The 16,016-nt window shown below is 41.8% G+C and overlaps 1 protein-coding gene across 1 annotated transcript in view; it reads left to right on the forward strand.

The window, feature by feature from the left end:
• The window catches only part of PCSK6 (proprotein convertase subtilisin/kexin type 6), a 297,468-nt gene that overhangs the window by 144,481 nt on the left and 136,971 nt on the right, over positions 1-16,016 (forward strand). The window contains exon 7 of the mRNA XM_004372641.1: positions 15,180-15,352. Within this exon, the coding sequence (XP_004372698.1) occupies positions 15,180-15,352 (173 nt within the window). The remainder of the gene's footprint in view (positions 1-15,179; positions 15,353-16,016) is intronic.

Below are 16,016 nucleotides of genomic sequence, written 5' to 3' on the forward strand. Positions count from 1 at the left end.
TCATTGGTGGTAGCCAGGCACCATCTAGTTCTTCTGGTCTCAGGCTGATGAAATCTCTGGTTTATGTGGCCCATTCTGTCTCTTGGGCTAATACTCTCCTTGTTTCTTTGGTGTTCTTCATTCTTCTTTACTCCAAGTGGTTGGGACCAATTGATGTATCTTAGATGGCCGCTTGCAAGCTTTTAAGACCCCAGATGCCACTCAACAAAGTAGGATGCAGAATATTTTCTTAATAAGCTTTATTATGCCAATTGACCTAGATGTCCCCTGAAAGCATGGTCCCCAGACCCCCCATCCCTGCTACTCTGTCTCTGAAAGTATTTGATTGTATTCAGGAAACTTCTTAGCTTTGGTTTAGTCCAGTTGAGACAAAGTCTTGCCATCCTTGCTTCTAAGGAGCATTCTGGCTATACTTCTTCCAAGACAGATTTGTTCATTCTTCTAGCAGTTCATGGTGTATTCAGTATTCTTCACCAACACCATAATTCAGAGCCATCAATTCTTCTTCAGTCTTCCTTATTCATTGTATAGCTTTCGCATGCATGTAAGGCGATGAAAATTATCATGGATTGGTTCAGGCACACCTTAGTCCTCAAAATGACATCTTTCCTTTTTAACACTTTAAAGAGATCTTTTGCAGCAGATCTGCCCAGTGCAATGCATCATTTGGCTTCTTGACTACTGCTTCCATGGGCGTTGATTGTGGATCCTAGTAAAATGAAATCCTTGACAACTTCAGTCTTTTCTCTGTTTATCATGATGTTGCTTATCGGTCCAGTTGTGAGGATTTTTTGTTTTCTCTATGTTGAGGAGTGATCCATACTGAAGGCTGTGGTCTTTGATCTTCATCCGTAAGTGCTTCAAGTCCTCTTCGTTTTCCTCAAGCAAGATTATGTCATTTGCTTATCAAGGGTTGTTAATGAGTTTTCCTCCAATCCTGATGCTGCATTCTTCATATAGTCCTGTACTATTCTTTCCTGGATGGGGCTTTCGTGGGTAACCAGAGTTGTCTGTTGGGGAGTTAATCCCTAATGGCACCCTGAGCTGTCCACCCAAACAAAGGTGATCAGGCCCTCCAAGCACCACCTTCCTCCCACTTTTGTGCCCACAGACTTGTAGAGTGACCAGCCCAGCAGGTTTATCACGCCACCGTGAGCTCTGAACCCAGTGTGATGAGAAGCAATCTGTTAGCAAGCTAACAATAGGAGTCAATTTGCCATCAAAATGCTTTGTCCAAATTATTTTTGTACCTGACAATTTATAGTAAATGGGTCTTTCTTTTTTCATTAGAGAAATGATTACTGTTTTTCCTCTATGTGGCGTTTCCAGAGAGCCATTCACATTTAAAGCTAATATTGGAACAGCACGCTTCTACTGAAAATATTTACCATTTATTTGTGGGTAACTTGTCAGTGTTTGGGAAAATAGAGGCTTCATTAAGATCTAAATAAATTATGCTTTCCCACACGTCAGTCACTCTCCAAGATGAAGAGCATCATGAGAGGGGTTGGGAAATCACTTGGGGCTCATATTTTTACACATTTTTAGATGTCTCTGGCATCTTGTTCTTCTTGTTCAAAAATAGGCATTTCACCACAGAACATTTGCACAGAGAAGTCTTGGAATAGCAGGTTGAGCATCACCACTAGAAAATCAGGCTCAGTTTTGACTGTCTGTGTGACCTGTGGCATTCCCTGCCCTGGAGCGCCCATTGCCCGATGCGTGGGTAGACAGGATGCAGCCACCATTTATCAAGCAGCCCCAGATGCCAGGCCTTGACCTGTATTTTCATCAGTCCTCTCAACTACCAGGCCAGGTAAATATTGCAGAAGACGGGAGTTTAGACGGGTTGAGACTCTGGCCTGTGTGGTAGAATTCTCACCTTCCATGCCGGGGACCCAGGTTCCATGCTCGGCCAGTGCACCTCTTGTGCAGCCACCACCCATCTGTCTGGAGGCTTGCGTGTTGCTATGATGCTGAAGAGGTTTCAGCAGAGATTGCAGACTAAGACAGACTAGGAAGAAAGGCCTGGCGATCGATTTCCAAAATCAGCCAGTGAAACCCCTATGGATCACAGTGGTCTGATCTGCAACCAATCATGGGGATGGTACAGGACCGGGCAGCATTTTGTCAGTTGTACATGTGGTCGCCGTGAGTCAGGCTGACTCAATGGCATCTAACAACAAGAAGATTCTGGCCCAAGGTCATGCAGAGCCGAGACTCCAGACCTGGTCTGTCCGATCCTGCACCATGACCTTCCCACTGTGGACACCGTCCTTGGAGGATCAGGGCTGGGAGAGCTGGGCATGTGGAAAGGGAGCCCTTGGGCCTACAGATCAGACACTGGGGAAGGATGGCACTTCCAGGCCTTCCTGCTCCTCCTCTCCAGCCAGAACACAAAGGAGAAATCCCGAAGAGCTGATGGAACAGCCCACAGGGGTTGTGGCTGGAGGAGGCTCGGCCTGGCCATGAAAGGGTGAAATGAGCCCCACAAGAGATGCCAGCAAACTGGAAAAGATTTGGCCCCCAGGACTCCCTTGCGCTTCAGTGGGAGATGAGCTCTTACTCTATGAAGATTAAGAACTCTGCTCATCAAAAGACACCATAAACAAAATGAGAAGACAAGCTGTAAGCTGGGAGAAGATATTTATGGCTTATGTAACCAACAAAGGATTAATTCCCAGTACAAGCAAAATTGAACATTCTTTATACGTACATACAACTGTAATAAAACATAGATTTCCAAAAGACAATGGAATAAATCCAAAACCCTGAGCAGTTTCCTCTGTGAGAGAGGCAGCAGATAACAGGGAGGACATGAGGGTAGAGGCCAGCAGCAGGTCATGTTCTCTTGCGTTAGGTGGAGAGTTCATGGTGTCCATTATTTTAGTAGGCTTTATAACTAACATATGTGACATGCTCCAGCATATGTATCAGATAGCTTATCAAATACAGTTAAATAATAAACAAACAAAAAAACCAAACTTGTTGCCATCAAGTCTGTTAAATAATAGTATTATGTTACATGGAGTCCCTAAGTTATGTGTTCCGCTGCTAATTGAAAGGTTAGAGATTCAAGTCCACCCAGAGGCACCTCCAAAGAAAGACCTGGTGATCTACTTACAAAAAATCAGCTAGTGAAAACCCTGTGGAGCACAGTTCTACTCTTGGCACAGATGGTGTTACCATGAGTCAGAGTTGACTTGATAGCAACTGGTTTGATTTTATATATTAAGTAGTATATTTTCAAGGGAAAAATTAATTAGTTATTATTATTAACAACTTATTGAAGTAGGTACTGTTGCTCCCATTTTTACAGATGGGTAAACGGAGGGTCAGTATGGTCAAAGGAGTATCCAGTACACACGGGTCGAGTGCTTACTTTGTGCCAGTTACTTTATTATTATTTTTAATAATATTTTGTTGTGTTTTTGGTGAAAGTTTCCATGGCAAATTAGGTTCCCAATTTGACAACTTGTTCAGTGACATTAGTTACATTTTTCACAAGGTGTCAGCCTTCTCTTTAATTGTGTTCTAATTGTGTTGTTTCCAGTACTCTAGTTTCCCTGCCCCCTTATCTTCTCATCTTTGCTTTAGAGTAAATGTTGACATTTTGGTCTCATACAGATAGTTTTTTAGTAGAACACCATTCTTCCAGGTAATATTCTTTATTTTGTGTGCCACTCTGCTATTTTACTAAAAGGTGATTTCAGGGGATAGTTTCAGTTCAAGGTTTAAAGAGTGTCTCAGGGCAATAGTCTCAGGGAGTCCTCTGGTCTCAACTAGTCCAGTTAGTCTGGTATTTTTTAAGAATGTGAGTTTTGTTCTACATTTTTCTCCTATTCTATCCAGGACCATCTACTTTGACCCCGTTCAGGACGGTCCCTGGTGGTAGCCAGGCACTATCTAGTTCTTCTGGCTTCAGGGTAGATGAGGCCATGGCTTGAGTAGGCCATCAGCCCTGTAGGTTTGTTTCTTCTCTGAGATTTTGGTTACCTTGTTACTCTTTTGCTCCTGACAAGAAGAGACCAATAGTTGTATCTTAGATGGCTGCTTGCAAGCTTTTAAAATCCCAGGCGCTACTCACTTCACTGGAATATAGAACATGAACTTTGTGAACTATATATTATGCCAATTGACTGAGTTGTCCCACGAGACTATGGTCCTAAGCCTTCAAACCCAGTAAATCAATTTCAGAAGGTATTTGATTATGTCTGAGGAGTATCTGTAGTTGTGTCTTTAGTGCCTGCACACACATAGCTGTATGTACACGTACATATAGATACTTCTGTTTTCACGTAGGTATACACCAGTACCTACCGGTATACCTATGTGCCTGTACCCATCCATATGTGATCTTACTGCCATGTTTTGCTCTTTGTTGGAGTTGTTGCCATCTGATATATGTCAAATTCTTTAGTACCAGCATCCATTTCTCTTAAGCGCTTCTCAGCGACATCATTACTTTGGTCATGCTGTGCTCACTATCCCCACATTCAGCACCACTTTTCCCATCACCAAGAATAACAGGTATCTACGACCAAAGCGTGCTTCCCCCTCTCCTCTCACCTCTCCCTGGTAACCACCAAAAAACATTATTCCCTTTATGTATATCTATTCTTGTCTTCTTATAAAAGAGGGATCATACAGTATTTGTCCTATGTGCTTGATTTATTTTGCTTAGCATTATGCCCTCCAGGCCCATCCATGTTATATGTTTTGCAGACTCATCATTGTTCTTTATGGTTGCATAGTATTCCATTGTATGTATGTACCACATTTTGATTATCCTTTTCTCCGTTGATGGATACTTCAGTTGTTTCCATTTTTTTGCTATTGTGAATAAAGCTGCAAGGAACATGGTTGTGCATATGTCTATTCATGTCACGGCTCTTATTTCTATAGGGTATATACCTAGGAGTGGGATTGCTGGATCATACTTTTTGAGGAAGCACCATACCATTTTCCGTAGTGGTTGTACCATTTTACAGTCCCACCAGCAATGGATAAGGGTTCCCCACATCCTTGCCAACATTTGTTGTTATCTGTTTTTTTTTATCAGTGCCATTTTAGGTGAGGTGAGATGATATCCCATTGTAGTTCTGATTTGCGTCTCGTAATGGCTAATGATCATGAGCATCTTTCATGTGTTTGTTGGCTGCTTGGACGTCCTCTGGTGAAGGTTCTGTTCATGTTCTTTGCCTATTTTATAATTGAGTTTTTTGTCTTTTTGTTGTTTTATTGTTGAAGTTTTCTAAATATTTTAGAGATTAGACCTTTATGTTGATTCCAAAGATTTTTTCCTGGTCTATAGGTTGCCTTTTTACTCTTGATAAACTCTTTTGATGAGCGTAAGTTTTTAATTTTTATGAGGTCCCATTTATCTATTTTGTCTTCTGCTATTTGTGCTTTTTTTCTTTTTTTAGTGTTTGCTATCCTATTTTTACAAAAGATTAAGTCCCATAGTTTTCTATGTATATTTTCTTCTAGGAACTTTATAGTTTTGAGTTTAACATGTAGGTCTTTGATCCATTTTGAGTTAGTTTGTGTGTATGGTGTTAGGTATGGGTCCTGTTTCATTTTTCTACAAGTGGATATCCACTTTTGCCAGCACCATTTATTAAAGAGATTGTTTCTGCCCCATTGAATGGGCTTTGACCCCTTGTGGAAAATTAGTTGTCCATAAATGTGCCAGGCACTTTACATGAATCATTGTTTTCAGTCTATGTGGCACCCCTAAAGGCAGACACAATAACTTTCATCATTGCATTTTACAGAAAGTTGAGGCTTATTGAGGAGACGTAAATTGCACAAAGTTACTAGGCAGTAGGAGATCAAGGCAGGACTCTAACCCGTAGCATGTGTGAGTCTGTCCTGTGGGATCCTGGGCACACTGAGTGGGAGAGCTCTGCCCCACAGAACCTTCGCTTGGGGAGCCAATGACAGGCATTTACCCTAGTCCACTGAGTGGCTGCCAGCCCAGTACCTAGATAATAGCAGCTCCTCTGGACTGCCCTGCAGCCAGGCAGCCAAAGTGGTAGAAAACAGGAAGAGAAATAGGTGTAGAGCTATCCACTAAAACAGATGATGCCGGAGTTAAATTTATTTCTGCTGCTCACTTATGAGGCCTTCAAGCTATGAGGAGATGGTTCTGGAATGATTTCAGCCCATCCTCAATCACTGCCCATGCCCACTGGGCTGACACTCTCAGATGGCTCTTGGTGCTGTTGTTGAACTTCTGATGTCTCCCAGAACTAAACTTTGCTGTAAATTTCTCTGCAGGTGATTTTCAGTGCAATTCCCAGGACTTTTGATGCAGGAGCGGCCACTGATGCTTGGTGTCTCACCTACATGCAGGGCCAAGATGCTATAGCCTAACTACCCCCACTACCCTGCCTGGCCTCCCAAGGACCCTCCTCAGTGACACTTGTACTCTATTTCTTGGCTCACGAATGGGAAGCTGCAGGCAAATTTTAAGGGGGAAACCTGAGCTTTCAAAACTGGGTAAAATTAATATATACAATGAATTTACTGTAGAGAAGTTGTCATATTCCCCCACAGGCTTTCTTTGGGTAGGAAGTTCCTCACTCTGGCAAATCATAAAGTGCATTTAATGATATGTTTACAATCCATCTGCTACTGGGTGAGAGATTATAGTAAAAGAAAATTTGAAGTGTATGTGTTAGGGGTCTCTGTCCACCAATTTTCAATCCAAAGTGACAGCCAGGCATCTCCATGATGACAGTTTAAATCAATGGACAGTAGATTTAATTCACGTAAAATCTTTGTCCCTGAGCACCAGGAGGGAGGATCTTGCCTCCCAGGATCTCCTTGCTGTGGTTCTTCCTGCTGGAGCCCTATACCATCTCTTTTAATTAGGTTAGTTGGTTGGTTGGTTAGTTAGTTGGTTGGTGAGTGAATTAGTTAGTTGGTTCGTTCAGTTCAGTACAAACTTGTTTCGTTTTATTAAGGTCCAAGTTACCATTACGTGGTCTGATATTCAACAAAGGAAAGCTTGCTCAAATAAGGTAATATGTTATCCTCAGTATTTCTAGGTGACTGTTTACAATCAAGTAGGCATACCAATACATTCCTGGGAAGTCCATCCGTGGGAGTTTACACTTTGCCAAGACCCAGCTCCTCTGGAGTGGAGATTCCCAATTCATTTAAAGTTGGTCTAAGTTCCTGGATGACGTAGGGGTAGATTTCTGTATGAGATCCCACTTTGACCTTAACAACCTCCAGGATGCAAACTGCACTAGCAGAATCATTTAGCCATCTGCATGCCCACAAAGCAGCCTCGATGATTTTGGGTTCTGGAACCTGATCACAGCCACCAAGCATGTTCATCCCTATACGCAGTTCCCAGGCATCAGTATTTGGCTTGCTGAAGTATGTCACCCAGCGAGCATCAAACTCCTCATCCGTCTCATGCGCCCCACAAGAGTAGCAGCGAACTGATGGGACAGCGGCAGCAGGGCTAGGGTCAGGATGCCGAAGGGCTCGAGGGCCAGCCCAGGCAGCTCCAGGGCAGTGATGGGGCAGGCTGACGAAGGCTGAAGGGAAGCCAGATGTGAGCACGGGGACCACTCCGGAGCTCGCAGGGGCTGAACCATCTCTTTAACCTCAGACGTAAGAAGTCACTGTTTAGTTTTTTAAGATCAATTATATTTAATGTTTCTGTTTTTGAGTACCTACTCTGTGTCCATGTAGATTCTGGGACATAGAATGAATCAAGCCAGGCAGCAAGGGGGAGGTGGGGGGGCCTCTTCTCGGTGAGGTGATCCTCAGAGCAAGTGCTGCCCTGGCCTGTCTAAAGTTCAGTGCAAAAAAAGGATTGGAAAAGAAAGTACATGCTGCAGGCATGAAAAATACAAGAAAGAAAAAACTGAAATATTGTTGTTGTTTTTGTTATTGTTAGGTGCCATTCAGTCGATTCCGACTCATAGCAACCCTAAGTACAAAAGAACGAAACACTGCTTGGTCCTGCATCATCCTCACAATCATTATTATGTTTGAGCCCATAGTTGCAGCCACTGCGTCAATCCATTTCGTTGAGGGTCTTCCTCTTCTTCACTGACCAAGCATGACTTCACCAAGCATGGTGTCCTCCAGGGACTGGTCATTCCTGATGACATGTCCAAAGTACATGAGACGGAATCTCACTATCCTTGTTTCTAAGGAGCATTCTGGCTGTACTTCTTCCAAGACAGAGTTGTTCATTTTTCTGGCAGTCCATGGTATATTCAGTATTCTTTGCCAACACCATAATTCAAAGGCATAAATTCTTCTGCGGTTTTCCCTTATTCATTGTCCAGCTTTCACATGGATGCATATGAGACAATTGAAAATACCATGGTTTGGAGCCCTGGCGGCGCAGTGGTTAAGAGCTCAACTGCTAACCAAAAGGTCGGCAGTTTGAATCCACCAGCTGCTTTTTGGAAACCCTATGGGGCAGTCATACTCTGTCCTGTAGGGTCACTATGAGTCAGAATCATCTTGACACCAACAGGTTTGGTTTTTGTTTTTTGAAATATTATTACTGGTTATTTTTATATTTTGCAAACTTTCTGCAAGGAGTATACAGGTCCTCCCCGAGTTTCGACAGGGTTCCGGTCTAATGACTCTGTTGTAAGTTGGTTCTGACTTAAGTTGAATATCTTCTTTTTTGTTTTCATTATTATTGCCTTTTATTATCAGTATCTTTATAAATCCAATCTTTATTTGTCTTTGGGGATTGGAAACATACATATAAACTTACAGGTATATTTTAATACGTACGTACATTAAAAAAATACAAATCATAAAAATTTACTCTGATGATGAAGAAGAGTTGGACGACATTGACATTTTGTTAGCTGCGGTAATAACTCCACTGTGGAAGGTTCTGGATCATCTGGATTATCCCTGGGAATGGGGATGGTGCTTCTAGTCAGAAAATTAGTGAGGGTTATCTGTATGGTTTTTTTCTTCGTGTATTTTGTGATAACATCTCGCTGCTTCCCAAATCTGCCATGTTTTCAAGCAGCTGAAGCCCCTGATTTAGTTTAGAAAAAACTCCAGCTAATCCTTTCACTGTAAAATTTTTGACCACTTCTCTCCTTCTTCCTCATTATTTCCTTCTTCTTCAGCATTTCTTTCCTCTTCAAAATCCATGAAGTCCTGATCTGTCAGTTCCCCTTGTTCATGATCTACAGGCTGTTCCACATTGGCGATATCAAGTTCTAAATTCAGCGTTCTTGCCATATGGACGATTTTTCCACCAATCTCTTCCATCATATTATCCGTATCAAATGCTTGGAGTGTGTTCACATAACTCAGCAATTTTTTCCAAACCCCCTGCATGCATTTTCCCATCACTTCCTCCCAGGAAGATGCAGTGTTCCAGATACACTGATGGTCATTAAGTGTGATTCATCCTAACTTAAATATATCGTAAGCCAGGGACTACCTGTATACTATTCTTATAAACAGAAAAAAAAAAAAAGAAGTCGTCTGTCTTAGTGTCCTAGCGCTGAGTGGGTGGCTTATAAGGACAGAAATTTATTGTGTCACAGTTCAGGAGGTTGGGAGTCCAAATTCGGGATGTCGGCAGGGCCATGTTTTCTCCGAAGACTCTAGGGGAAGATCCTTTCTTGTCTCTCTCAGCTTCTGGTAGTGCCAGGCATTCCTTCGCTTGTACGTGCATCTTCACGTGGCTGTCTTCCCTCTGTCTGTCTCTCTGTGTCTCGTCTCTCTTACAAAGACACCACTCATGTAGGATTAGGACCCCCACCCCCACCTCCAGTATGACCTCATGTTAAATGATAACATATTCAAAGACCCTATTTCAAGCAAGGTCACATTCACAGGTACCAGGAGGTAGGATTTCAACCTATCTTTTCCAGGGAACACAATTAAGTTCATAGAACCCCTTTTCCAGTTTTTTTTTAAAATATACATAACAAAACATACACCATCTCAACAATTTCTGCATGTACAGTTCAGTGGCATTGATTACATTCTTCAAGTTGTACAACCATTCTTGCTATCCTTTTCCAAATCATTCCATCACCATTAACATAAACTCAGTGACACCAAAGCAAAAACTCCCCCTTTTCCCCCCTCTCCCCCACCTCTGGTAACCACTATCAATCTTTGGTTTCTATATATTTGCTTATTTCATGTAAGTGAGATCATACAGTATTTGTCCTTCTGCGACTGACTTGTTTCACTCAGCACAGTGTTTTCAAGGTTCATCCATGTGGTGGCATGCATCAGGGCTTCATTTCTTTTAACGGCTGTGTAGTATTTCCTTGTGTGTATATACCACGTTTTGTTTCTCCATTCATCTGTTGGTGGACACTTAGGTTGTTTGCACCTTTTGGTTATTGTGAATAGTGCTGCAGTGAACATTGGTGTACAGCTGTTTGCATTCTTGCCTTCACTTCTTCTGAGTATGTATCTAGGGTTGGGATTGCTGGGTCATGTGGTAGTCCTATGTTCAACATTTTGAGGAACCACCAAACTGTTTTCTACAGTGGCTGTACCACTTTAAATTCCCACCAGCAATGGATGAGGGTTCCAGTTTCTCCACAACCTCATCAACACCTATTGTTGTCCATTTTTTCATCATTGCCATTCTAATGGGGATAAAGTGATGTCTCATTGGGTTTTGATTTGTATCTTCCTAATGGCTAATGATGCTTTAAATATCCTTTTTGGTGAAATATCTGTTCAAGCCCTCTACTCATTTTTTGATTGGGTTGGTTATCTTTTTATTGTTAAGTTGTATAAGTTATATAGGTATATGTATACATATATTGGATATTAGACCTTTATCATCTACATGGTTTCCAGAGATATTTTTCCCTATCTATAGGTTGTCTCTTCACTTTGTTGATAAAGTTCTTTTATGAACAGAGGTATTTAATTTTTACTAGGTTCCATTTATCTATTTTGTCTTTCGGTGCTTGTGCTTTTGTTATCGTATCTGATCATCCATCGTTAAAAGCTAGGCCCCATAGCCTTGCCCCTACATTTTCTTCCAAGAATTTTTTGGTTTGAGTTTTCACATTTAGGTTCTTGATCCATTTTGAATTAGTTTTTGTGTAAGGTGTGAGGCATGGAACCTGATTCATTCTTCTGCATGTGAACATCTAATTTTCTCAGCACCATTTTTTGAAGAGACTGTTCCTTCCCCATTGAATAGACTTAGAACACTTGTTGAAAAATCATTTGACCATAGATGTATGAATTTGTTTCTAGACTCTCAATTCTATTCCATTGGTCTACGAGTCTAATGGAACCCTGGTGGTGTGGTTAAGAGCTTGGCTGCTAATGAAAAGGTCGGCAGTTCAAATCCACCAGCTGCTCCTTGGAAACCTACGGGGAGTTCTACTCTGCCCTGTAGGTAGCTATGAGTCAGAATCAACTTGACGGTAATGGATTTTTTGATGAGTCTATTATACCACTACCAGGCTGTTTTAATTACTGTAACTTTATAGTATGTTTTGAAATCAGGTAATGTGAGTCTTCCTACTCACCCTTTTCTTCAAGATTGCTTTAGCTATTCTGGGTCTCTTACCCTTCCGTATAACTTTGAGGAATGGCTTTTCTATTTCTGCAAAGAAGGCTGTTGGAATTTTGATGGGGATTTCATTGAAGTTATAGATTGCTTTGGATAGTATTGATATTTTAATTATATTAAGCCTTCCAATCCATGAATACAGAATGTCCTTCCATTTATTTAGATCTTCTTTAATTTCTTTTAATAATGGTCTATAGTTTTCTATGTACATGTCTTTAACCTCCCTGGTTAAATTTATTTCTAGGTACTTTATTCTTTTAGATGCTATTGTGAATGGTACTGTTTCCTTAATTTCTTTTTTCACTTGCTCATTGCTGATATATAGAAACCCAACTGATTTTTGTGTGTTGACTTTGTACCCTGCCACTTTGCTGAATTCATTTTTTAGCTCTAATAGCTTTCTTGTGGATTAATTGGGATTTTCTATGTATAGGCTCGTGTCATCTGCAAAAAAGGGATAGTTTTACTTCCTCCTTCCCAATTTGGATACCTTTTTTTCCCTCCCTAAGCCTGGTTGCTCTGGCTCAGACTTCCAGAATGATGTTGAATAGCAATGGTGAGAGTGGGCATCCCTGTCTTGTTCCTGCTCTTAATGAGAAAGTTCTCGGTCTTTCTCTATTGAATATTATATTAGCTGTGGGTTTTTCATAAATGCCTTTATTATTTTGAGAAACTTCCCTTGTATTCTTATCTTGCTGAGTCTTTTTATCGTGAAAGCGTGTTGAATTTTGTTGAACGCTTTTTCTACATCTATTGAGATGATCATATGATTCTTTTCCTGTTTCGTTAATGTGGCATATTAAATTGATTGATTTTCTAACATTGAACCATTCTTGCATTCCTGAGATAAATTCCACTTGATCATGGTATATAGTTCTTTTGATATATTTTTAGATTCAGTTCACTAGTATTCTGTTGAGTATTTTTGCATCTGTATTCATTAGGAATATTGGTCTTTAGTTTTCTTTTCTTGTGGTGTCTTTGTCTGGCTTTGGTGTCAGGGCAATGCTCACCTCATAGAATGAGTTAGGTAATGTTCTTTCCTCTTCTATTTTTTAGAAATGTTTAAATAGGATTGGAGTTACTTCCTCTATAAATATTTGGTCGAATTCCCCAGTGAAGCCGTCTGGTCCAGCACTTTTCTGAGAGGCTTTTGATTACTGATTCAATCTCATCAATTGTTAAAGGTCAACTGAGACCCACTGTTTCTTCTTGAGTCAGTGTAGGAAGTTTATGTGTTTCAAGGACTTTGTCCATTTCCTCTAAGTTATCTAATTTGTTGGCATACAGCTGTTGATAGTACTACCTTTTTATTTCTGTAGGGTTGGTTGTAATGTCTCCAATTTCTTTTCTAATTTTAGATATTTACATCTTCTCTCTTTTTCTTTGTCACTCTAACCAAAGGTTTGTTGATTTTATTGATCTTTTTTAAAAAACCAATTTCTGGTTTCATTGATTTTCTTTATTGTTTTTCTATCCTTTATTTCTTTCTGATCTTAATTATTTCCTTTCTTTTGGTAGCTCTGGGCTTAGTTAGCTCTTCCTTTTCAAATTCCTCAAGTTACAGAGTTAAGCTATTAATTGTGATCTTTCTTCTTTTTTAATGTAGGCATTTATTGCTATAAGTTTTCCTCTGAGTACTGCCTTCACTTCATCCCATAGGTTTTGGTATGTTGTGTTTTCATTCTCATTTAACTCTTAAGTTTTTTTTTTTTTTTATTTGTCCTTGATTTCTTCTTTGACCCACTGGTTGCTCAATAGTATGTTATTTAGTTTCCTCATATTTGTATATTTTCTAGTTTTATTTCTCCTAGTTAATTTATAGCTTCATTCCATTGATTGGAAAAGATACTTTGTATATTTCAATCTTTTTTGAGACTTGGTTTGTGCCCTAAGATGTGGTCTATCCTGGAAAATGATCCATGTGCACTAGAGAATATATATTGTGCTACTGTTGGGTGCAGGGACAGATTACCCAAAAAGAAAGGTACACACAAGGCTTACTTGTGCTTACTTACTAGTCTGTAGTGCACAATTTCATGTCAGATGAAAAACAGGTGGAATTGTGCACTACAGATTAGTAAGTAAGCACACAAGTAAGCCTGTGTATACCTTGCTTACTGGTTGGTCTGCCCCTGGTTGGGTATTCTATATACATCTGTTAGGTCTAGTTGGTTAATTGTGTTGTTCAAGTCTTCTAAGTCTTTACTGATATTCTTTGGAGTTGTTCTGTTCATTATCAAAAGTGGTATATTAAAGTCTCCTACTATTATTGTAGACCTGTCTGTTTCTCCCTTCAATTCTGTCAGTGTTTGCTTTATGAATTTTGAGTCTCTGAGGTTAGGTGCATAATTTATAATTGTTATATGCTCTTGATGAATTGACTTTTTACCATTATGTACAGTCCTTCTTTGGAGCCCTGGTGGCGAAGTGGTTAAGCCATCGACTGCTAACCAAAAGGTCGGCGATTTGAATCCAACATCCACTCCTTGGAAACCCTATGGGGAAAGTCTACTCTGTCCTGTAGGATCTCTATAAGTCAGAGTTGACTTGATGGCAATGGGTTTGCTTTTCTTTGTTATAATAGATTTTGTCTTGAAGTCTATTTTGTATAATATTAAAATTGCCACACCTGCTGTCTTTTGATTACTATATACATAGCATATTTTTTTCCATCCTTTCACTTAAACCTATTTGTGTCTTTGTGCCGAAGGCCATTAAGTCTTAAGTAACTCTAAGATTTAAAATTCTTTTTGATGAAAGACTTGGCCATCACATAAACAGAGCTGGGCTTGGTGTGTGAGGGGCTTCCTGGGGGCCCCTGAATGGGGCGACTGCCTGATGGCATGGAGACCCCTTCTCCGGGGGATGGGGATGGTCAGTGAACCTTCCTGGCTGGGTGAAGAGTGTGACAGGAGACGCAAATGAGGGAAGAGGGGGGAGGGCTAGGAGGAGAGACCCCAGCCAGGAGGCAGGCACTGGAAGGGGGCTTGTGGGAGTCCACTCACCCTCTCACCTTTGGGGTGCGCTTGAGGAACCTTCACTCCCCCAGCTTTGATCCTAAGCACCCTCCAGAACACGTGGAACTTAAACAGGTGAATCCAAGACCCGCTGCTCTCTCTGAGATAGGCCAGGGGATGGGCTGCTGTCTTCACAGTTAAAAGCCCCTTGTTTGGTTCATTAGTATTATAAATCAGGGATGGAATAATAAAAGGAAGAGAAATCAATACCAACTGTTAACAGCTAGGAAAACTGAAAAAGATTCTGGAGCTCTGCTATAGAAATGTCAGTTTTTAAAATACCAGCACGGTACCGAGGGAAATTGTTTAAACCCCACATTTGGAAGACGCTTTGTTTCCTTGATGGCTTTCACGCGTTGGGAACACTTCGCATAGCCGCCTGGGGTATCATTTTCATTCTCTCCCATCAGCCAGCACAGAATGGGAGAAACATTTCCAAATTAACTTTAGAAAAACTCCTTCTTGGCACCCGTTAGCGTGCACAAAGCGTTTGCAGCTGCCGGGTTCACCCAGCAGTGCCTGCGCGCAGGTCACGTGGCGGGCAGTCCTGCGCTGCGCGGGTTCATGCTGCGCTTCCTCTGTGCTTCCAGGCATCCGCATGTTGGACGGCGACGTGACCGACGTCGTCGAAGCCAAGTCACTCGGCATCCGACCCAACTACATCGACATCTACAGTGCGAGCTGGGGGCCGGACGATGACGGGAAGACGGTGGACGGGCCCGGCCGGCTCGCCAAGCAGGCCTTCCAGTACGGCATTAAAAAGGTTTGCGGAACCAGGCAGAGGGGGGCTCTGGGGCAGGGGTGCAACAGTTAACAGTAGTGACAGCATGGTGCCGTCCCCACCCCTAACACAGACAGGAAGGCCCTACTGTGAGATCCAGCGTGAGGGAGGGTGCATTTGGGGGCTCAGGGAGGGGCTGTTTGCCGTCTGGAGCAGAGGTGTTTCCCCTCGTTATGGTATCCCTGCCCAGTGAGCACCTGCTGTCATCAGGCCAGCCCCAGGACTCTGACTTGGAGTCTGCCTGCCTGGGCAAGGGGTGCATCAGGTGGGCGGTAGGGGTCTCGGTCAAATGCCCTGACCTGTTATTTTTCCTGTGCTGATGGAAAGGGTGTCCTGGGCTTCAGTCCACCTACCCATAGAAATACTCAATATGGAAGTTTCCAGTTCCATTATGAACAATGTGTTAACCCAGTGCCCCACCACGGCAGGTCGTCAAGGTTTAATGCTACCCTCATCTGTCAGTCTGTCATACTGTGGAGATGAGTGTTGCTGGGATGATGGAAACTACGCCACCAGTATTTCAAATACCAGCAGGGTCACCGATGGTGAACAGGTTTCAGCAGAGCTTCCAGACTAAGACAGACTAGGAAGAAAGGCCTGGCGATCTACTTCCAAAAATTAGCCAACAAAAACCCTATGGATCACA

The sequence above is a fragment of the Trichechus manatus genome, unplaced genomic scaffold, assembly GCF_000243295.1.
Source record: "Trichechus manatus latirostris isolate Lorelei unplaced genomic scaffold, TriManLat1.0 scaffold00019, whole genome shotgun sequence".
NCBI classification, from domain to species: domain Eukaryota; kingdom Metazoa; phylum Chordata; class Mammalia; order Sirenia; family Trichechidae; genus Trichechus; species Trichechus manatus.